We start from the raw sequence: 25220 nt of genomic DNA on the forward strand, positions 1-25220 counted from the left end.
GCATGGAATAAAATGAAGGCTAATCATCAGCAAATAGAATTGACTTCAGGTGTTAAATGGCATTTGGAAGATCATTGATGTAAATGAGGAAGAGGTGGGGAGAAAGTGCAACACCGGGCAACAAAAATCATTCCAGAACTACGTCAATTTTCATACCAGAAACGGTTGAGGGCCACAGGGTTAACAACACTGCAAACCAGACATAACAGGGCGGATCTCAAATTAATTTTTAAAATACTGAACAATTTAGAGGATGTTGATCCAGACAATTTATTCAAAAGGTCAGATGTAACACAAACAAGGAGCAACGGTTTCAATTTCAACAAGCCACAACGTAGGACAGAACACGGGAATGCCTGTTCACCCATAAGGATATGTGGGCAAAAAACTTTTGTTATCAGTCGTACATAGTGGCTTGTTGAGCTATAAAACCGTTGCTCATTGTTTGTGTTACACTAATGACACTTTGCTGTTCAAACCGTTCTGATAACGGAGAGATTTCAACATCACTTGATTAGTGTAGAGCATCACCTCTTTCTTCCCACATACATTAATGACTTACGAGAACCCGTGTAAATGCTTCAGTTCCTTTTGAACATAACTGTCTGTTTTGTTTTGTTTTTAGTACGCAAATGTATTTGATATCAGGAGCAGCAGCCATCTGCTACACCAATGTAACATTGCTGACACACCTCTGCTGCCTGTCAGATAAATACCTTGTCTACTCTAAATGTATAATTCTCTAGAAAATATACATTTTCTAGCTGCTGTAATAAATAACCTTTCACTTCGTTGAATCGAAGCCCTTTAATTTAGATTGCTGAGATTCAAAAATCTCAAGTTAGAACAATTTAAATATAATTGTAACCCACATACACTAAATAATGTTGTTAATAATGAACTAAAAAAAAGTCCACTTATGGATGTCAACCAACAAACTAACACTTAACATAGAAAAAAACCTACTACATCTTATTTGGAAGCAAATCTACAAATGCAATTCAGCTTCAGATAGACAATGTAAACATTAGCAATAAAAATGATGGAAAGTTTCTCGGCCTATTCCTAGACAAGAGACTCAACTTCAGTACCCACATACAACACATAACTAAGAAAGTCTCTAAAACAGTTGGTATACTCTCCAAAATCAGATATTATGTACCTAACTCTGCTCTCATCTCTCTATATTATGCACTAATCTATCCCTATCTTAATTATGGTATCTGTGCATGGGGTTCAACTACTGCAAACCACCTCAAGTCCATCATCACCCACCAAAAATCTGCTATCAGAATAATAACAAATTCTGCTTTCAGACAACACTCAGCCCCCTTGTTTAACTCCCTAAACATGCTAAACATAATCTCACTCCACAAATTCTCTTGTGTCAACTACATTTATAAAACTCTGTTCTTAAATGCAACGCTGCTCTGAAACTCTCCCTGGACAGATGTAATAGGACCCATTATCACCACACCAGAAATAAATATCTCTTTGATATCCCCAGAGTCAAACTTAATCTGTGTAAACACTCTATGCAAATAAAGGGACCCAGTCTATGGAACTCACTCCCGATTGAATTGAAAAGCTGTCCAACTTTTGCGTCATTCAAAAACAATACTAAAAAGTACCTAATTTCATCTTCATTATTATTAAGGTATCTGTTTGATTAAGGACCTGCCCGAAACGCTGCGCGTACTAGTGGCTTTACAAGATTGTAAATACTATGCTATGTGTTCTCACAAACCCAATGTACCTTCTTGTATATTAATAAATAAATTAAATAAATAAATAAATAAATATGTGTGTGTGTGTGTGTGTGTGTTACATATAGTAAAAGAAAACGGGAGGCCTTGTGATATTAGAGAAGACGAGGGCGTCCACTCGGAAGATAAGCGACCTTACCATTCATGATGTTGGACAGTTGCATCAACAACAGCAGTTAATTTGTAGAAGAACTGGTGTGATATTATCACCCGAGGATTATTTCGTGCTACAGGAGGTAACCAGGAGGTAGAAACGCTGAGCGGTGCCAAGTTGTCCCTAGAATTTAAATTGTTCTCAGTAAACTTGAGATTTTTGAATCTCAGCAATCTAAATTAAAGGGCTTCGATTCAACGAAGTGAAAGGTTATTTATTACAGCAGCTAGAAAATGTATATTTTCTAGAGAATTATACATTTAGAGTAGACAAGGTATTTATCTGACAGGCAGCAGAGGTGTGTCAGCAATGTTACATTGGTGTAGCAGATGGCTGCTGCTCCTGATATCAAATACATTTGCGTACTAAAAACAAAACAAAACAGACAGTTATGTTCAAAAGGAACTGAAGCATTTACACGGGTTCTCGTAAGTCATTAATGTATGTGGGAAGAAAGAGGTGATGCTCTACACTAATCAAGTGATGTTGAAATCTCTCCGTTATCAGAACGGTTTGAACAGCAAAGTGTCATTATAATTTTAACCGAGTTCAAATGCTGTGGCACCTCCATGGACACAGCAGGATTCAAAACCTGTATGGGCATTAAAATTACAATATCGTTGTGATGTCACACACTTCGTGCACATCACATCAAGCACAACATTTTGATCTCTTATTTTTGTTAGATTAGATTAGGTTAGGTTGGGTTGGGTTTGTTTAAAGAGCAGTGATGACATAGGGGTTCCATACATTTCCCAGGTCTCAGACCCTGCATCATAAATCAGCATCCAACACATTCCCCAGACTCAAATCCTGCAGGTTAGGTAACAGATTCAATGTTCAGAAAATTCAGAATTTGGCCGAGATTCAGATATTTCAAATATATTTATTTTTGCATTTTCATTCAATTATTCTTTAAGATTAATAACATATTCAACTCGGGTTCACATAGACATTCTTTCGTATGCTTTGTGTATTTTTTACCATGTACTAAATTTGGTATGTTGCAAAAGTACAATATTCATGATTTTTTTTTTTTTCATGGCAAATGTATGGTATTTAGCTATTGCTAGGTTAATTAGCATAATCCTAGGCAATGTTATTTCCTCATTGTCTTTGCAAAATTACTTCCATTACATAGGCCTTTTGAACTCGACATTTTGTATTTATTTACAAATTTCCTGTGTCACTTTTATGACCAAATTTATTATATAATTATTGTTGCAAATAATAGATCTCACTTTTGTGAATGTTTGAAACAAAAATGACTAATTTTTTTATTTTTGTTATTTTGGCACTTCATATCATGTCTCAAGGATGAACTCCTGCATTTCTTAAATTGTTATGCAGTACCAAAATGTGGCAAGGCACACCAAGTAACATCAAACTGAAGTCTTTAACACTGCTTCCAAAGAGGCACTAGGATGGTTACCCACTACCCTTTGATCAAGAGATGGGACAATTGGAAGAGAGCTCTTATCTCCAGTAAATTTAAGTCGGCAGAGTTTTGCTAGGTTCCCAGCCATGTTGGTATCTTTAAATGAGCGTGCGAATGCTGCTGCTAAGGAAGCTATCCACACTTGTCCCATCTCCCGTAAAGGTATTCCTTATTCCGACTTTTACTCAGTTATTCATTCCTCCATCCTTGCCCGTTGGCAGGGTTGTTGATCTTCTGTTACTGGTAACAAACTGCGTACTCTTAAGCGTAGTGTGTCCCCGTGGCCTTCCTCTTGCCACCGTAACCGGCGGTGGAAAACAGCTCTGGCAAGGTTATGTATTGGCCATACTGTACTTGCTTAACTCACGGTCACTTAATGGAGCGCCGCTGTGCTCCGTATTGTCCAAATTGCATTGTCCCTCTTACAGTCATGCATATATTTGTTGAATGTCCTGACTTCTAGGACGTGCGTGTGTCTTGCTTTCCGACCGTCCCTCGCGGTCACTTGTCCCTCGGTAGAATTCTTGGTGAATCGGATACTTTTGATATTGTTCACCTTATGTGTTTGTTCTCATATTGGCATCTTTGGTGATATTTTGCGCCCTCTAATTATTCCGCACATTTGATGGTGCTACATAGCCTTCCCGGTTTGGTGCCTTCTTTTGATAATTACCTTACCTTTGAATGAATGAGAAAGATCTGGCTGCTGATTGGCAAGAAGTGGAGCTCTGGAAAGGCCACTTTACAAGGGCAGTTGGATCAAAAGATGTTTTACTTGGGAAGTCCATTTCCAACAATTTTTGTACCACAACCAACATAAATTGAATTTTCACACACTATAATTAGTGTGTGGGTCTAGGTGAGTGGTTACCTGCCTGGCGGGTAGGTGGGCAGGGCAAGTGGGCAGGCAGCCTGTATGGGTGGATGGCAGGCAGATGGGCTTGGTAGTTAGCAGGTTAGTGGGCAGTCAGGTGGGTGGATGGCATGCAGATGGTGGACCTGGTAGTTGGCAGGTGAGTAGGCAGGCAGACCTTTGGCAGTGCAGTGGCCATGATAGAATGGACATAAATTTATTTTTAAAGCATTTGTGAGGTGGAAAAAACTCTATCCCAGGCATTTGGAACCTCCCACATAAAGAGATTAAAAAATTTAATTTATGCTTCAAAAACATAGAGTCAAGGGGACCTAACTGAAATTTAGTACCTGTATATAAATGTATTAAAGGGTATAACAAGGTGTATATTAATAATGTGCTAAATTTATCAACACAACTAGAGCATAAAATAATAGATACATATTGGATGTTTATGTTCAGGAATGACCCAAGTAAATACAGTACTGGTTTGAAGGTAGGATTGTTGATTAATGGAATGGATTGCACAGTAACATAATAGATGTCCTTGGATGATTTCAAGCATTGGTTAGATAAGTATACGAGTTATTATTGGATGTAAAAAGAAGTGGCACTGCATGAGTCAATAGGCATTCTTCAGTTTCCTTTTTCTTGTGCTTTTACATAAGCCTAGAGACCCCCCTGTGCACTACTATTTTGGTATTGTGCATTCAGTGCTACCCACTTTGAGGCTCCGTTGTGTGGGTAGATTGGGATATTTAAGGCATTTATTCCAAGAGAATTAGCTGTTAATAGAATTTTTATAAAGATAGGGATTGTATTTTTGTTTCCTGAACTATTTTCATATGTTTACAGGTTGGAGAAGCTGTGAATTGTTATTTGTTATCTTCACTGCTAAACTGAATATTTGAAAATGATTAAAAGAAATGTTGCTATCAAGGATCAGCTAGACTCGAATCAAGTTATGTCCCTATAATACACTTATCATGGATGGTTATAAGTATGTCCACTGAACGTGTAAAGGACAAATTTAGAAGGGGTATGAAGTGATGTTCATTGAGATTTATATAATGAAGTATACACAAGATGATTTTATAAGGGATGGTGTGAAAATGGAGTGGAATCCGTAGAAGGAAAGTGCTGCTACTTGATAGAAAACAGCCCAAGTCAAATCTTCATCATTGATTGGTACGGGTGCAGCAGTTTTAACAACACCATCAGGGATCGAGGTATGTTTGTTATGTTGATTTAACTAATCTTAAGATTTATCAGTATTTTGAGTTTAATGATGTTTATAGTTATTGTTCTAATTTGTCTGCATCTTGCAGATAATTTTTACTGAAAATTAAGGTACAATTATCAAATTCTATAATGGAAACCTTAAAGTTAAAGTAATGAACTTGATGATGATGTCAAATGTGAATGCTAAATGCGACTAGAATCATCACGGTGGAAGTATTTCAAGTATTTTGTCAATGTGTTCACCTCAGGAACTCTTCTGGAAGGTGACAACTCTAGCAGGAAAGCTTCTTGGCATCCATGTTTAGTATAATCTTTCATCATTTAACATAAATCTTACTTCATGAGATTTATCTCGAGCACAATTTTCCAATTTCCCTCTCCATGATGTTGTTTATATATGCATCACTTTAATTCTTTATACTTTACTTTTGTATATTTTCTGTGCCTCTATCCATCACGATCTCCATATACTGTATTGAAATCTCTTGATTATCTCGTTTCTCTTACGTCTGCCACTCAACATCTTCACACTTTATCCTCAACATCTTCACAATTTATCCTCACTACTTAGGAATATCATGGGAATTCCTTTTATAGTTAATCACAATAGACTTAAATTTTGATCTTTGTTATAATTACTTTCTATATCCAGGATTTTTCTCCCATAGTTGTGTGCTTGATTGATTGGCCATACAGTACTGTTATCTAATACTTTCTTCACATCCACAGTTTTTAAGGAGGCTGACTGCCTCCCAAAGATATAACTTTATTGTTTTTAATGACATTGAGTTTTTTTGTTGATTTTATTAGGAATTGTATACTCCCGCTCAAATAGACTAATTGGGAATATTGACATACTAAGCAATTAAATAGTAGAATTTGGCACCACTGTATTCACTTTATAGTTTGAAAAAAATAAAGCTAAAAACAAACTTAAATATTTTTAGGCCTAGTATAGCACACATATGTACAGTACTACATATTAGGCCTTGAATATTGTGTATTAGGCTTAGGAAGGTTAGGTTAGGTTAGTTTAGGTTGTTTGTCCAAATTTTTTGGGAGAATTCAAAATCCAAATTAGTTTCGGTTGTTTGTCCAGTTTGTCCAAATTCAGTTATTCAGATTTATACTTTCTAATTGTGTTGTACGCTGATATAAGTGGAACCTCGACTTACGAATGCCCCTGCTTATGATTTTGTTTAGTTACGACCCCAGTTTTGTCAGAAAATTCGACTTGACTTATGACCTTTGCCTCGATTTGCAACTTTGTTGATACACGTATGGGTTCCTGGTGGCACGGACAACCCTGCTTCAGTTTACCAGACCGCCCGCTTAGTGACGATCATGCTTGAATTCTTGTGGAACTGAATTGTGTGGAACGGATTAATTCAATTTACATTATTATGGAATAATTTGTTTCAAGTTAGAAATTTTCGAGTTATGGCCTGTCTCTGGAAACAGATTAAATTCGTAAATGGAGGAACCACTGTATGTACTATGGTCCTCATCATTACCATAAGTACGTTCTACCAAGACAGGAGAATGGGCTGGAATTTGGTATCAAGGGCATCCTTAAGTTTCATAACTTTTTTTTTTTTTTTTTTAATTAAAAGTAAAATTTTATCTTAACTACTACAGCTTTACTAATGGTGCTACTAGACACAGTGTGTTTCCTATTTAATGATAGTACAATGTAATTAAAAATAAAAAAAATGGCGGGCCGCTCCAAGCAACAGCCTGGTGGACCAGACTCTCACAAGTCAAGCTTGCCCTCGGGCCGGGCTTGGGGAGTAGAAGAACTCCCAGAACCCCATCAACCAGGTATCAACCAGGTATCAGAAGGCCTTCAGAGTCCACAGGAATGCCAAACTGTAACATTCAGCCTAAATAAATTATGACAGGCACACTTTATAAACACGATCAAGTCTAGTAGGTATTTCTAAAAAAAAAAAAAAAGTAAGTTACATTAAATATGTCTTACATATTACAGTACTGTAATTTTGAGCAACAGCTATATTATATTTTATAATAATAACAATAATAATTGCTCATACGTTTTAACAATACAGTAGTTTAGTGTACGATAACTGGGGCATAACTGGCCGACCCCTCACAGTGTTCAAGAGAGAACTGGATAAGCACCTCCAAAGGATACCTGATCAACCAGGCTGTGACTCATACGTCAGGCTGCGAGCAGCCGCGTCCAACAGCCTGGTTGATCAGTCCGGCAACCAGGAGGCCTGGTCGACGACCGGGCCGCGGGGACGCTAAGCCCCGGAAGCACCTCAAGGTAACCTCAAGGTAAGGTAACGATACCTTTATTCTAGTACTGTACAGTATATTTCATCCATGCCAATCTCATTGAGTTATGGTCCGAGATAATGCCCACTAGTTTGGGTAGGAATTTGACAAAAATGTCTGATGCACCTGATGTTGCCCCACAACATTTTGGAGTAGAAAAGATAGCTTCTGGTCCAACTGGAGTTACAAAGGAATGAGTTCTGCTTGAGCGGGAGTACAGTACAAAATAATATATATATATACTGTGTGTATATATAATTATTTATTAATTTATTTATTTATTTGTGTTAAATAGGTAAGGGGGGGATGGTAGATGATGAGAATATAACCTGCATTATTTGGAACTTACGAGATTCTCTCAGAGGTTTTGTTCTTTTTTCCTAGGTTATTAGTTCCCATTTTAATAATAAATAACATTAATGTTATTTTATTGTGATATATATTTTTGGGAGTGTAAATTTGGCTCGCCTTGAATTTGGAAACAAAATTCAAAGAAATTGATTAACATGGTTTAATGCTCACCAGGTGGAGTAATTTTGAAAAATACTAATAGTCATGTCATTTTCAGTAAATTGCTTGCCTGGATTGTTGCTGTAGAATTTTCTCTAACTCGTATTGACTAGGTTTTTAACTGGAATGTGTTGGTGGCGGTGGCATTTCAGGCTACACATAATATACTGTAATGCCATTCATCTGGTCTGTGTACCTGGTCAAGCCAAGGGGATCAGGTTGATTTTAAAGTACTGTACAGTACAGTAATATTTAAACCTCGTGAATTTTTATGTACATTATCTTAACAAGTTGCACCACAACATTCTCCAGATGCTTGTGTAGCAGGACACAATTTTAAGATTAACATTTGATACATATTACTTACGTTTTGCATGAGAGTCTAAGCTAACCCCTAGTGCTAAGTGTAAATATATTACTATGCAGAAATGTGTTGAAAATGATATAATATTGTTGTGTATCTGATCAAATGAAAGTATACTGTGCAGTATTGTGCTTTGAGAGTTGGGTATTTGTACAAAAAATAAGTTTTATGTTTAGAAAATGAATTATCATGCATCACTGTAACTAATTTTATAAGATTGTTTTTTTTTAATTAATGTATGTATTGTGTAAATAAGCTACATTAAATTTATTTAGAAAAAAACACTTTAGGTTGATAGAGATCTTTTTCGTGATCTCTTCAGCAATACTGTACTTAAACTTCCTTGTACAGTACGGGTACTGTATTATTGAAACACTTCCGTCAGCTATATTCATTTCTGACATTCAATTACAGAGCTGTGTTTACGATAATTATAACATCCAAAAATACTATAAATGAAAAAGCAGGTTAACTGGTGTAGTGTGTAGACTGTAAATATAAGTACATGTGCAAGAAGCAGTGTATGCAGACCAAGTAACAGCCACTTAACTGCTGTGGCAAACTGTTGAACACGCTTGCATTCCAGTTATGTGCTAATAGGTCATCTGCTACATGATGATGCCTTAGTGTCGTACAGTCCAAAATATCTTAAAATTGTTTCATGAATCATCTGGATGCAACTCAAGTACTCAACATTGGTTATTATTATTTATAGACTATACATAAAGATCTTTTCTCAAGACCATTCATTTCCAAACATTTGAATACTCAAATACATATTCTAAGCAGATAAATGGTTTGGAAATAAAATTAGTATTAACTGCTTAATGTATTGCACTGCCTGCAGTATATGACTGCTCATGAATTATATTGTCTAACTTTATAAACATTAATTAGCTAAATATCATTCAGGCAATTTGTTCTATCTACAGTGATATTTCAATCATTCACACATTCACATGTAAATTGAAAAATATTATCTGTAGTGTGGTAGTTAGTGCAGTCAGCTAACTACTCATTGGTCCTGGAATTGATCCCAAGTAGGGTTAGATGCATAGGCACGTATCTTGGAGTTGGTCATCTGTTGTGGGCTGCCATTGGCAGTCATTGATTAGGAGGACTTCATTAACTCTAACTTGTCCTGTCTCTGACAACTGGAAACCAAATTTGATTCTTACTAGAAATATTTGACTTTTTGTTTAATCTTGGTTTTGTCTCGCTCACCTAATATTGGTTATCTATTTTTTTTCCAATTGGTTTCCTATTCACCTGATCGTGTCCATCCAATTTTGTTCATCTATAATCAGTAATACTAATATTGATTTACAGACATTTTCATTCCCTAATCAATGCTCAAACCCTGTAAATAGTTTGTAAATACAATTACAGTAATATAAACATTTGATAGTTTTCTGAGCAATTGACTGAAGAGATTACTGTACCCCAGCAAATATGTACTTAGCCCTGGAAAGCAAATATTGATACTATATTTAATGTTTTAGTTTTTTAAATTTAACTTAAAATATCGATATTATAAAATAAGACACAAGACTTGTAAAGCCCTGCAGAGGTTCTAGTTGTTGGTTTATGGTATATAATTTCTTTACTCTGTGGTATTTTGAACATTTTAAAAGTGTTGTACGTAAATTTATTCTGGTTATTGTTCAATGTTCTATGCAAAAATGATTTTACTTAGCAAATTTTTATTTTAAGATACGCTACTGTACTGTGTTGCATAAAGCATTTACTTGATTAATGAGGAAACAAGCTTATTTCATAAAATTTAATATGTCTCCTGTTATTTTCTTATTTAACCCCATAAGATGCAGCAGTGCACTGGAGTGACGGATTGAGCAATTGATGCAGCTCACTACACTGGCCACAGTCAGCTTAGATGTTATTAGGATATTATGATGAAAATAGCTGAATAAATATATTCATCAAGAGTAACATTCTGTATTCACTATGTTGTCTGCCACACCTGTGCCTTGCTCCATAATTTGGGGTTAAAGCGGATTTTTAGTTTAACGTCTTTCAAGGCAGCTGCTTTATCTAGGTTAGAATGAGTGTAGATAACTTTTACTGTTAATAAAGAATATGAAATATTTGAACTAATGTGATCACCTTAAAGAACTGGGGTTGTTCTCTTTGGAATCTATAAAAGAAAATGATCTCAAAATTTATATATGGAAAAGACTGTACTTGAAAATATATTCTGCACACAAAGTATGAAACAGTTTAGTTTATTGGAGTCAAGAAATGCAGTAGGTGGTGTGGAATTTACCAATTAAAAATGCATTCATGCCATAAATACAATTATTACAACAAATGTAAGATATATTGATGGAGTAAATAAAGTAATTGCCAAGATGGAACTTGACATGATCATGCTGAACCAGATCTTATAATTGCTATTAGGGTTGCATGCTGCAGGTAACGTTACTGAAGCTGATACCACAAGGATTTGTCCTCGGTATAATGCCCTGTATTATTTTTCATTTACAATAATGATCTAAACGTGAGGTTTAATGATACAAATTTTGAAATTCACTGATGATGTGAAACTTGGATGATGAGTTGCTTTAAGAAGAGGCCTACATTGATACCCAGAAAGACCTGAACAAGGTATCAAGATTGGTTGAATTTTGGCAAGTGAATTTCAATGTGGAGAAACTCATAGATATCTATATTGAAAATGGCAACAGAAGAAATACATTGAAGGAAGTAATGGGGGGCGAATGATCTTGAGCTAGAATCGGTGATGATTTCAAGTTACTAAGCCACAGTGCAGCTGCAAGTCAGTGAGAAGATAAAAAGTTCCTTTACATTATTGTAAGAAACTTGAAGATGCAAAAGCATACTCAGATGTTTACTCTTCACTTATTAGATCACACCAAGGGGAAATAGTGTAATTTTGATCAAACTACATTGAAGAAGATAGACTTGTGAGCTTATTAATGAAGTATAACTTAAGCTTGCAATGTTTGATAAGTAAACCATCTTAAGGAAATCTCTTGTCACATTCCTTAAACAATTTTATTAATGAAAAGTGTTTTCACCATCTTGAAGAAATTTTATATTATGGATAGTAGGTATTTTTGTTCCTAAGGAGAGATGATGCTCAGCCAGAAATACAAAAAATAAATTGATTACTATAAGCAGTCAAACAGACGAGTAAATTTGGATTTAGAAATATGATTATTAAACATGATTAAATTGTCGGTGAATGCAGGAAATTTGAGCTCATTTACATTTCTATATAGATTGGGCACTTTTCTTCCAATCAATAAATCTTTTTAAGAGAAGGCAAAATAGAAAATCTCCCTTAATTTGTATTGTAATTTGACATCAGAAAAGCTAGGCTGCAATAGGACAACTCTTTACCCTTAGACTGTGATTATCGTCATATGATTCATGGGGGTCATACAGTTATCATCATATGATGATTAAAACAATTCTTGTCTAACATCTATGATGTAAATAAGGATTTAATAGTTCTCTGTGGATGTAATAGAGTTTACCTTGACCCATGAAAAAATTGTTATCTTTTCATTGTTATGTTACTATGTTAATGTGGTTATCTCAGGAATGTTACTTGGTGAATGCGGTAAATTTGCCTGTCCAAATGTCAGTCTATTGCTTTCAAGTTGAAGTCCTTCAGTACTAACAATCGTGATTATCTTTATTTACTTTTACTATAATCTCTCTCGTGCCCATTATGAGACCCTCTCGTTTGTCATCTAGGTCCTCATTTGTCCATGTGTTGCTTGCTGGTGGGCGGTAGGCATTTACGATTATCAGTTTATCATCCTGATTCCAGACCTGCAATGCCATTATGTCCACTTCTCGAGGGTTTTCGATTATTAACTCTTACCTTCATATGTTCTTTCACTAGCATAGCCTCTCCTCCGCCCTTGTGTGGTAGCATATGATAGGCACTCATAGCAGTCTTTGTGGTACCATTTGGATTAATTGTTGTTTCTGTCAACATGTTTACCTGATTTACCCGAGGGCCACTAACTCTAATGGCCTCGATGAGGATAGGAAGCTGGCAGCTTGTCGAAGGCCCTGCATTTGCCTTGATGATCTTTGCAGGTATATTTTGAAATTCTGCACAGTTTTGGCAGTTATGGCTGTGGCGGGTAGGCGGTTCCATGAGTTAATAACCATGTGGGGTGAAAAAGCATCTCCTGTTCTCAGTCCTACATTGTGGCTTGTTGAGCTTGAAACTGTTGCTCCTTGTTTGTGTTACATCTGACCTTTTGAAGAAAATATCCGGATCAACGTCCTCTAACGTGTTCAGAATTTTAATAATTTCAATGAGATCTGCCCTGTTATGCCGGGTTTGTAGTGTTGTTAGCCTTGTGGCCTTCAATCGTTCTTGATACAATAGATGACTTAGCTCTGGGATGACTTGTTGCCCAGTATTGCATCTTCTCCAGAGCAGCTATGTCCTTCTGAAAATGAGGTCTCCATGTATGGATACTGTAATCTAAGTGATCTAAATGACCAGAGATTTATACAGTTGAACCATTACCTTCTTTTCCTTATTGTCAAAAGTATGCCTGATTATCCCAAGAGTTTGGTTAGCTTTTCTGACTGCTGCACACCCCTGTTGCACAACTTTTATTGAGTGTGCATCTAGTTGTGCTTGCGAGGGTTGAGTTCTGCTCTTTTGGCCCGCCTCTCGACTGTCAATCAACTACTGTATTACTAACTACTAAGTTTTTTCTAAGTTGAGTGGTTGATCTTGACTCCAAGGGCTCTTTCGTCATCAATTTGATGTAATGTAATGCTATTAATATGGTAGTCATGGCATGGGTTGTTATGCCCCACATGCATGGTCTTGCATTTGTCGATAATAAAAAGCATTTGCCAGTTTTCTGACCATTTGTGGAGTTCATGTAAACCTCTTTGTAAGGCATTAATATTGTTATCATTTCCCACTTTACAATAAATCTTTGTATCATCTGGAAATTTGATGATGTGGTTTGTAATATTCTTGTCTATGTCATTGATGTATATGACAAAAAAAGATAGGTCCCAAAATGGACCCATGTGGCACCCCACTTACCACATTTCTCCATTCAGATTCGTTTCCATTTAGCACAACCCAACCCTAGTGTATTCTAATATATGTAGAGTACTTCAATATGTGTAGCGCATATTGGGTCGAAGATACAGTTGAACATCTTGGAATTGATAAAAGTTTTTGTAGGCACCTGACGTAAAATTAAAAATCTCAGTGGAGATCCGCGTTTGTTTCCTGAATTTACCTCAGGGCCACTAATACTCTAGTGGCTTCAATAAGGATAGGAAGCCGGCGGCTTATCAAAGGTTCCCCCATATGCCCTGATGATCTTTACCAGGTGGATTTAACAATTGTACAGAATATATTTCATTTATGGCTTTGGCAGGTAGGTGGTTCCATAGGTTTATAACCCTGTGGATGAAAAAGCATCTCCTGTTCTCAGTCCTACATTGTGGCTTGTTGAGCTTGAATATTTTATTATTTCTCATTAATATTGTAATATTAACTCATCGCTGGTGTAAATATTTTACCAGAAGAGTTGAATAAGACTTGGAATATGTACTGTACATTTACTTTACATTTTACTTTTTCATGTCATTGTGGTATTAAAGTGTGATATGACAAAATAAATACAGTACTGAATGTGGAATAAAAATTATGGAATAAAAAGTAAATTTTATTATGTTTTTATTTTTTTTCATTCTAGTTTTTATTCCATTCTAACTACCACCTGGTAGTTTTATTCCATACCACTCACCTCGTAGAGTTTTATCCCGTACCACTACCTCGTTGAGTTTATTCCAGTCGTCTACCACACTGTATATGAATAAGCATGTAATTCATATACACGACCTAAGGTAAATTAGTTCTGAAATATTTGACAATTACTGTACTATAATTACCAATGGAGGATAACTAGACATTAATTAATTTAGTTTTAACAGATCTTTAATGTATTTACCACATTAAATGAAAAATAGATAAAATAAAACTTAAGTTTTGAGAACTGCCTGGTGTTATAAGTGAAGGATGTGCTACACAGGAAATCTTTATCAGGTGGCAGGTCTCGTGATAATGCTGATGACATTACAAAATTGTGTTTTGTAATGTAAGGTTCATAATTGTATACCAGAAACATGTGAACCTAGCCTTACCTACTTTATTGTTGCTGCATTATATAATATGGCATCACATGTGTTGACGTTGTTATTGTATTAGTTTAGGTGGAGTTGTTGTTGTTTCAAGAGCTCTCCATGACCTAACGATCAGAATGTGATATCAGTAAAATATTTTGTAGGATGCAAGTGTGGCATTGTGTTCTCATCGCTTTGATAGAACTGGAAACTTTATTGAAAAATCTGAAATTAGTTTACATTATCATGGAAAATATGTGGAAAACTGAACGTTATTATAGATTGAAAACATTTATGCAAGTGATGAGTTTTAAGTGACAATAATGGTTACTGTACATCATTTTTATTATGCATAAACTAAGAAATAATTATTATAATTTTTGTCTGCAAGATGCAATAAGATTGTAGAACATGTGACATTGATTTTCTGTTTAGAATAACTAAAAGGCTCTGTATCAGTTGATGAGCATAAGGCTTAAGTTATACAGCGCACTCTGTAATTTGTTTTTTATTACTTCATGATGAGTGATGAAACTACAGTACTAAAGACACAGGGACCTTACTTCAGAGGCTTGTGATGTTTCTTGTTCTCAGTACTACAAATAGTACTCCTGAGTACTTCGGTGGAATATAAAGAATGAGGGAAATGTCAGCAACAGTACTTTCTTTCTTTGGAAAAAAATTAGATTTTTGTGTTAGAAGGACCATTTCTGTGAATTAAACTTTTATATAGAATGTTAGTACTATACTGTACTGTAAGAGCTCAAGAATCCAAATTCCAGTAATCCTTTGGGTAACCTGAATAAATACGAGTAAAAGTTTTTGACTGCTCAACTTGAATAAAAAAAATTGGGTTACTGTACCAAGATTTCTTGTGAATGAAGAAGTTCAATTTTGTTATTTTTGTACTTTCCAGATAAAAATTCAGCTACCTTGAATGTCCTGATAACTTGAATGGGGTGGGCCCTGTATAATTTGGATTATCGAGCAGAAACAGTATTGGAGTTTTTGACAAATTTATATATCAGTTAATTGTATTCTATGTAAAATATAGCATTTCAAAAGCATAGGTAGTAGCATCATTCACAAGGGCATTACAATCATTATTTTGAATTGTAGTTATGGCAATGTTCTATAACTATGCTTGGGTTGGAATAACCAGTATGTCATCCTGCTTGACTGTTATGATAACTAACAATATTCCGAGACTATAACTCTTACCTTAGGGAGCAACTAAACAAGATAGATAAGAAATGGCTAAGAACTTTAAATATAAGAAGAAAAAAGAATGTGATAGAGCATAACATGTAATTTAATTAATTACTGTATATAACATATAATTCCTCTAGTATAAGAAGTAAAGAATCAATGGCATAATAAAAAGAAAATTATTATTATGGAAATAGAATGAGTAAAAAATGGTGAACAAAAACCATGACATGGTGAGAGAAAAGGGGTGAATGATAGTAGAGAATGTATGGCGTGTAGAATGTCACTTAAAGATAAGGATAGTATCTTTTACAAGAAGATAAAAAGGACATTGACTGGTAAATAGGAATGAAGGTATCAATAGGAGGAAAAATTAGCATGAAACTATACAACAGTTGAATGTATGTGGATTGTATGCTTGGTAAGTGGGCAATATTTGAGTGTTGAAGATGTTGGACAAACCCGTTAGTGTTCCACTTTACTACAACAATAGGAGGAGCTGTTAGTTCAGATCTAGATAAACAAACATGTAGGATATCCCTAGCAAAATGTATCATAACAGTATGAAACTATACAAAAATTCCTTGTAAGGGAGAAAGGAAACATTAAGGTAGATACATTATTAATTGTTACATTGATATGCATATTATGTGATATATACAACAGTAGAATTTCATTATTTATAAATGTTATATTATTATGTATTATTACATGTTTGCTGCTTACTGCTGGCCTCATCATTATTTTTTTTATTTTTTTAAGCTGTATTCCTATTTAAAGATTTTTAGGAATTTTATTTACTAACATCAGTGTGCGGTTGCAAGTAGCATACCCATCACGGCACATGATGGGTCACTGTGGCATGCTTAGACATTTTAGAACTGTAGGCATATTTACCAGTAATAGTACTGTAATAAATTGTACTGTAGACTCAATGGATTCCTGCTTGAATGGAATGATTAGTCTCAGAACTCCTCGGTTCAGGCTGTCTGATTACCGCTGAGCACTGCCCCTTTTGTCCACAATCGGTATGTCTTTATTAGGGCTAATAATATAGTAGTATTCGTATAAAGAGTATTTGGATGCCAGCAAATGCTTCGGGAAAAATATACTTAATAAATAAAATACGTAATTAATTTTTTTAATTTTTGTGAATGTAAGTTCTCTAGATTTATCTTAATTATCACGTTTAGAATCCTTTTGTGCTTCAAAAATGCTTCAAAATCCATTCATCTGCTTGTTCATTGGACTAGGTTCCATTAGAGTTGGGATCCACTATTATTCTTCGTGCTGTAGATATTGTTGCTTGTCTGCAATGTGAAGGTTGAATCAAATTTACCTCCAAGTAAATTTTAATATAGATTTTAGATTGGACAGATCTTGTACAATGAAAACAAATATTTTTTTAACATTTCTGGACATAAAAAGTTTAATAAATAATAATGGATGATGAACAGATCTGCTAAGCTGAAGATAACACAAAATGGGCTGATATAAACTTAAAATTTTATGCATTGGTAATAGTAAAGGGAATTATTATGTGAGCCTGTTTAGTCAGAAATAGTTTTAAATGATTTACTGGGGTATACAGTATATTGGCATATTATTGTACTGTATCTGTCTTCTGTCCATATCTGTCTTCAGTGTCATCATTTTTTAATTACATTACAGTAATGAATAAAAGGCATACAGTATATTTAAACAAATATTGATTGCAATGTATGCATTGACTGTTTTAGAGGGTTGCTGGAGTTCAGTGAACTTTGTGATTACTGTACAGTACTTATAAAACTGCATACAGACTATGTAAAATTTTGTACTGTTTGTACAATGGTGGTTCCTTGTACGTGATAATTATTGTTTTGTTCTACGCAAAGATGAGGAAGACAAGTTTACACGAGGCTTTCAGTAGGGAAGAGTACTTGCCTGGAGAAAGGTCTGTACGGAGACACACTGTCAGTGTCCCCAGCCGTATTGATGGTAAGTTGGTGTGATATATAAGCTGGTGTAATGCTTTTTGTAGAATAGTAAAGCTCTTGAAAGAATCTAAATGCTCTAATGTAAATACAAAAAATTCTTCGGTTTACTTCTTGGTGTTGGTGTGTGTGTATGCGCGCGTGTGTATGTATGTATGTATAGAGTAAATTTGTGTGTGAGTATGTGTATATTTGTGTGTACAACCTTCAAGTGAATTGCTGTATTTGGGACCCATAGGCACAAAGAAGAAAGAAAGAAAGGCAGTCCCTGTGGTGTAGTGGTTAAGACATTCGCCTGGTGTTTCGCAAGCGCTTTGTCCTGGGTTCGTATCCTGGCCGGGGGGTGAGGATTTACTGGGTGCAAATCCTTAACTGTAGCCTCTGTTTAATTCAACAGTAAAATGGGCATTTAGTTGTAAAATGATTTTTCGTGGGGTCCCATTCCAGGGAACATAGGATTAAGGACTTGCTTGAAATGCTACACGTACTAGTGACTATACAAGAATGTAAGAACTCTTGTATATATAAATAAATAAATAAATAAAATAAATAAAATAAAATATAGATAAGCACCATTTAAAAGCACATTAAAGGTTCTCATTGACTGTATGAGAATATTGGTTCTACCACTCCAGTTATATTTGATTTAACTCTTTATATAGTGAAGTACTGTATAGTCAGAAATCAAAATGAAAAGGTAAAGGTTGTGATTTTTATTTTTCAATTTTTTTTACAAGATTCTTGAATGTGGGGTTGGAATTGACCAGGAAGCTGGCAGCCCTTTGGTTTTTAGTTGTTTCAGTGAGCTTTGAACTACGATCATTGAAAAAACCTAGAGCTTTTGCCCCAGATTCCAAGGATATGTGATCCTATTGATAAAAAGGGCCATTTTGGTGCATTCCAATTTAAAGGGGGATCCCTGACTTACAGGCATCCAATCTTACAAATGCAATCTTAATTGTATGATTTAATAAACATTGTTTGACTTTCGTACTCGAATATGTGAAAGTTGTAGATCAATATGTGTTGAAATGAAGTCGAGAAAAAATAACCCCCAAAAAACACAAAATATAGGGAAAATTCTAATAATTATAATGATTTAGGGGATATATTTAAGGTATACTTTATATAAGTGAAAAAGCCCTAATATGGTCCCTAATCATCAAAACAACCTAAAGAGACAAAGAAAATAGAGTTTGAAATCAGAGAAAAAATCGGCCAAAAAAAATTAAAAGTCCCAAGTTTAGCGAGTTGTAACCGATTTATTTGTTGACCAATTTCATTCTATCTTAACATAGTTAGGGAAACATGTGCACTCTCCAAGATGTGAAGGTTAAAACAAAATCAGATAATAAACAAAGGAAAAAAACTAAAATCTTAAAAAAAGTTTTCTCTAAAAATTTTTTTGTGGGGACATTGATGAAAGTAACATATATTAACATTTTACAATGTATTTATATGATATATAACAAAATAGAGCATGATAACATAGTTACTCATTATTATTTGTGTTATTATGTATTACTCAGCAATGATATAAAGGCACCAGCTGCATATCCACTTTGTGGACACTTCTTACTACTATTCTTCTTTGAGCGTCGGACAGGTGCTTGCATCTCTTTATTATTGCATTATCCTTCAGTTCCAGTTAATAGGAGCTGTTCTCCTTATCAACAAAACGTTCTTATCTGTTAAAAATTTGTCTAAAATAATTTTCTGAAAATATTTTGATGAAAGTTTCATGACACTGAAGCCAATAAGTTGGAGATTTGTTTAACATTTTTAAGTAATTTTTACATAATTTGAATATTTTTCGCTTCTGGGCCCCCAATATGCGTGGTAATGTGCCCGGTTTAAGGGTTAAAGTATACAATAGTACCGTACTGAAACACTGTAAACAGAGTACATATATATACACTATACATAGAAACATTATCCTTGTTAGTTAATAATGTACTCGGTCTTAGTTTTTGTGAATTATGTGCTCATAAATCAAGTTAATTTTCACACATACTAGAGTAAATACATAAAAACAAGTGATTAATGATCAAAGAAACACCCAAGGTGAACACTGAAGTCGTGTCTCTCATTCCTCAGTGCTAGCAAAGTTTGCATTGGGTGTTAACAAATGCCATCAAAGATTGCCATCACCCAATCTTTCACAGCTTGTGCAATCAGTAAAAAGATACACATCTATATTTTTCAGTTGTTCTTGCATTTTGCATGCAAATTAATAATTCTATATGGAAAAAATATCTTTTTATTTTTAAATTTTTTGTGCATTTATGGGATGACCATATTTCAATAGATGCACATTGAGGATTAACCATTGCCTTAGCTTAGGGAAGAATATGAGGATACTTAAAGGCTGCTAACTCCTTATCTAGAGCCGTGACAAATTTGTTGCATAAGGACCAATTTAATGTGCAGTGATGGCATCAGCACCTTCCAGAGGTCCATTAGTCGCTCCCACTCGACTTTGTTCCTCGTCACAGAGGATATCAGTAAAAAAGATGCCTGTGGTGGCGCGTATGTATTATACTTGCTCTCCCAAAGGCAAAGATAGCATTAAAACTTGGTAATGCTGCCATTAAGACCCATCAGGAATGCCACCATTTTGAAGACTGATGACCTCCCAGCCTTACTCGTTATACTTAAGGTGTCCCAGCAAGGTCCTGATGATGTTGTAATCCTCCTTGAGGAGCATTTAGTGGGCCAGAGGAAGAGACAGGTACTTGTTCCCATCATGGAGCAGCACAGCTTTGAAGCTCTTGGATTCACTGTCTAAGAGGAGGCAACACTCATTCAGGTTACAGGCAATTCCGATTACCATAAACAGGCACTAAAACAAAATTTATAAGGAATAAGAGACATTTTATAAACTTGGAAAAATAAGCTACTGTATTGGGAAAAATTTATCCAGGAAAAATATATAATTTGCTACACAGAGTTATAGGCTGATAAGAAGAGGATGGGATGGTGATACATCAGTGCCAAGGAAGAGTTACCCATGAAACAAGCTGGAGATCGTCAAACATACTGCATGCTTTCCAGTAGCTGGTGTATGAATATACTGTATATAATCTATTTTGTATACCTGAAACTCGTCTTTGAATCTACTATCTAATTGCCACTTACGTCAAGATACGTACGATGATCCTCATTGTTACTATAAATACTGCTTAAACTGGAGGATGGGCTGGAATATTAAATCTAGTATTGAGAGAACATCCCCTTCCCTCATTCTCGTTGCCTGCTTAATATGTTGAAACATAATGTCTCCAGGATGACATTTACAAAGCTGCCTGTCCAAATGTCCTCAGTTCTTGCCTTGTAGGCCTTCCAAACTATTGCTTTCAAGTTGAAGTCCCTTAGTACCAACAATCGTGATTGCCTTTCTCTGCTCTTACTATAATGCAAAATATTATCATGACCATTATGAGGCTCTCGTGTTTGTTATCTAGTTCCTCCTTTGTACATATGTTGCTTGCTGGTGGGCTGTAGGCATTTACAACTATCAGTTTATCATCCAGATTCCAAACCTGCAGTGTCATTATGTCATCTGTTTTAATTAGTATTAGTACTGGGAACAAAAGCACCAAGTTTTCATCATGGATGGCATAAACTCCTACATTCACTGCTTGGTATTTATACAATTATTTAATATTTATAACTTCAGTACTTGCCTTAAGCTTTACTGTGGATGATTTGTTTTCTAAATAACATGCTATTTATGACCTCCCAGAAATAACTGGGATCCATAAATCTCAGAAATATTATGGCCCTGATCAACGTTGAACGTCTCTAGCTTGGGCTGTGTATTTTGCTGGCTGAGCACTCAAGTACAGTATTGAGAGATGGGACTAGGCTGCCACAATTGCCTTGTGGTCAATTTGTTTAGTGCACAAAACAGGCTACACTGTAGATATTCTGTTTATTTCCCCTTTTCTGTACATTTTACATCCAAATTAGTCATTCTATAAGGGCAAAATATTTTATTTATTTATTTACTGGTATTTATTTATTTTTTCTTCAAGGCAGACATGTATCTAAATTGATTGCATTTTGTTAGGGGTTAGGCATGTTTGATCTTCAACACTTGGTATCCTGCTTCAGCTGACTTCTGCCTCTGGTGGTGGACCTCTGGTTTGGCTGGCTTCAGGTTGCTTGGCATCTCATTCTCAGCTGTTTCGATCTGCAGGCCCCAGATGGTGTATCCTCTAGGGATACTCCCTTTGGGCATGTGATGGAGGCTATGGTGGGTCTAATGTCTCTTTTAATGTCTTCGTCTCTCTCTCTCTGGAATGGGTCTAGGGATTTGGCCTTTTGTGGGGTTCATGGCTTTCCAGGTTGATGCCCTGTCTGTTCCGTCTGGAGACCTGTCTCTGATGATAATGCAGGCTCTCATTCTGGTTCTTCCTCCTCTGCAGTGGGAAAAGATTATAGGGTTCTTGAGATTCCAGAGGAGTGTCTGTGTGATTGCAGTTTCTCCTCTTTGGAGTTTTAGTTCCTGGTTCTGAGAGTTTGTTGTTTCCCATCTTCCCTGAATCCCCCTCTCCTTCCATAAACATACATGTACATGTGTTTTCTTATCCCTAGTCCTGTTCTGAGCTTGATACCACCTCTGCGGCTGCTGTGGGTGAGTTTCTAGGTCCCAGTTCATGGCCTGGAGTTCACTCCTTTCCTCTTCAGCTTCACCGCTTTCCACTAAATTCCCACGAGTGTGACCTGACTGGAGTTGCTTTGGCACCTGCTATGATGCCGGGACTGTATGTTTCACTACTCAAGATGATTCAAACTACTACTAGACTATATAAATTCACAAATTTATAGTAATAAGTACAGTACTGTACTCAGTACAATAGTTAGGAACTCTGATAATTACTTGGGCAACACAGCAACGACACAGTACTGTACATGCAGGAGAGAAAGAGAATGTAGTAGATGGTGAAAGTGATAAATAAGAGATGCATATGTTTGAGCAAGTGATGATAGTCATTAAGTATTGGGGAATACAGTATGTGCAATGCATTTGCAGTGATTTTCTGCACAAGGTAATGTGTTGAGAATATTTTCATCAAACTGCCTGCATTTAATTTGCATCAGATGGCTGTTTAATTAATGCAGATTTGGTGTTTTTGTTTACTGTAAATTGAAAGAAGAAACAACCCTTTAAATTTTATAGCAATTTAATGCAATGCCTATTTTTCTTATAGATGTTACCCTTAATTTGTTTATGAATGTACTCTGTTGTGAATCACTCATATATATTTCCTAATTGAAAGACCTACTTGCTGCTTATGTCAGTGTTTCAGTGGTGTAGGATTTTTTCGGTAGTTTTAAATTTACCCCACAAAACCCAAAACGTTATCACATCACCTAATTGATCAAATCAGTAAAACCCCTTTAAAAAATCAATAGAGAAATACAGTAGAAATCAAACTAGTGCTACATTTATTAAAAGAAGTACAAGTACAGTATTAGGAATGGAACTTTGACACAAAATTAAAAAGGAAAAGCGACCTTGAATACAGATTTGTATAACTGAAACCATAATTTGGAGCTTCAGTAATCAGCAGTGTGAAGCATTTACAAAAGAATGTGAGGGTGTAATAGCATGAGACAGACCAGGCATTGGGTGGATTGATGAAAGCAAATTGTTTGAATATTTGATATTTGGAATTATAGTAATTATACATGTAATCTTATTTAAGTAAAGTATTCAGTAGTGTTGAAGCTGTTTCATGTGCACAATCATTTACAATTCATTGGTTTTTCATATTTGAATTTTGGATTTTTTTTTTTAATATATTAGTTTTGGGTTCGTATTTTATATGTAAGAACGTTACAAATTTTTTTGCTGTCACTGGCCTGTGAATGTAGATTACATGATCGGTTTATTATATAGTATTTTATTTTGTATTTTTTTAAAGTTAAAAAAAATATGAATTTTGGAAATCATATATACTGTAAGATTATCTATATACAAATAGAGATGCTAAACATGGCAGATATAGTTTAGTGGTATGTCAATGGAAGGGTTAGGTTTGGAAATTATATATATAAAAAAAAAGGTTTAATATAGGTATTTTAGCAGGTATAGACACTAGTGGATGTCCAAAATTATTCGCAAAAAAAAAAAAAAAAATGTACTTCAAGTGAGTGAATGTCCTCTTGTTTTGTAATGACAGACGTTTGCAAGAGATTTTGTTACATTCAATATATGATGTATTCAGATTTATCTGGACAGACTGTTTAGGAAATGGTGGTGGTAATGTCTTCACCGCATCTTTTATCGAGGAGAGATATGCTATCATTAAGTTTTATGTGTGATGACTGACTTTGTTCTATTTGTTATTTCCTGGTAATGTCTATTTCACAGCAGTGTTGGTATATACTTCTTGTAATTTTATAAGCAAAGCAGATACTGTATTCAAAAGCATAATTTTTTCAGGATTCTGTCAAAGTTTACTTGATCTATTACAATATGAATCATATATATGATGTGTGATATATATTATTAAGATACACAGATATACATTATACATACATTAAGATACACAGCCTGCACGGACTAGCTAAATATCAAGCGTGGAAAATTTGGATTTTTATATATACAATAATTATAGGCCTCACCACAGAGGCCCATGCAATATTATGCAATTATACACCATTATATTAAGCAATTCATATTGCATAAATATGTATATTTATGTGGTATTACGAAGTATTTAAGGTGATGACCATCAAGAAGATAATTGCCTGTTCCAATGAATTGATATCATAACAAATCCAGAATTATTGTGCAATGTCTTCCCCAAATAAAATACAAATTCGAGCAGTCTCGGATAATAAAAGACGTTGTGCATTAGTAGAGAACCTTAATCATTTAAGAAGAATGCTCTAATACTACAACCATACATCTATGCATACTCTTGAGCATGTGATTTCCTCGACTCTGCATCCCGTAATGTTAATTAATACAGTTACAGCATCTTGTAAATGAAGCATAAATTGGGATACATAACGTTGGAAGACGTAGCATTTGATGTTGTTCCCTCCTTGATACTAGCACAGCTCCAGTGAATTATTACTCTTTTTAAACCTACCTCGTATCACATGATTGGCAGATGCATGGAGTTAAATTGGATCATGAATTTGATGTTTATTTAAGACCCTTATATGAAATTATATTTTTTTTTACTATCTTTAGTCACTAGACTACCTTATTAGGCTAGATTT

The 25220-nt window shown here is 35.1% G+C and overlaps 1 protein-coding gene across 1 annotated transcript in view; it reads left to right on the plus strand.

Moving 5' to 3' along the window:
• Positions 1-14858: 14858 nt before the first annotated feature.
• LOC123764778 (phosphatidylinositol 3-kinase 92E) overlaps positions 14859-25220 on the plus strand; it is a 46044-nt gene continuing 35682 nt past the window's right edge. The window contains 2 exon segments of the mRNA XM_045752899.2: positions 14859-14932; positions 17674-17982. Coding sequence (XP_045608855.1) covers positions 17880-17982 — 103 coding nt within the window. The 5' untranslated portion in view covers positions 14859-14932; positions 17674-17879.

This window comes from Procambarus clarkii, chromosome 48 (assembly GCF_040958095.1).
Source record: "Procambarus clarkii isolate CNS0578487 chromosome 48, FALCON_Pclarkii_2.0, whole genome shotgun sequence".
NCBI lineage: Eukaryota > Metazoa > Arthropoda > Malacostraca > Decapoda > Cambaridae > Procambarus > Procambarus clarkii.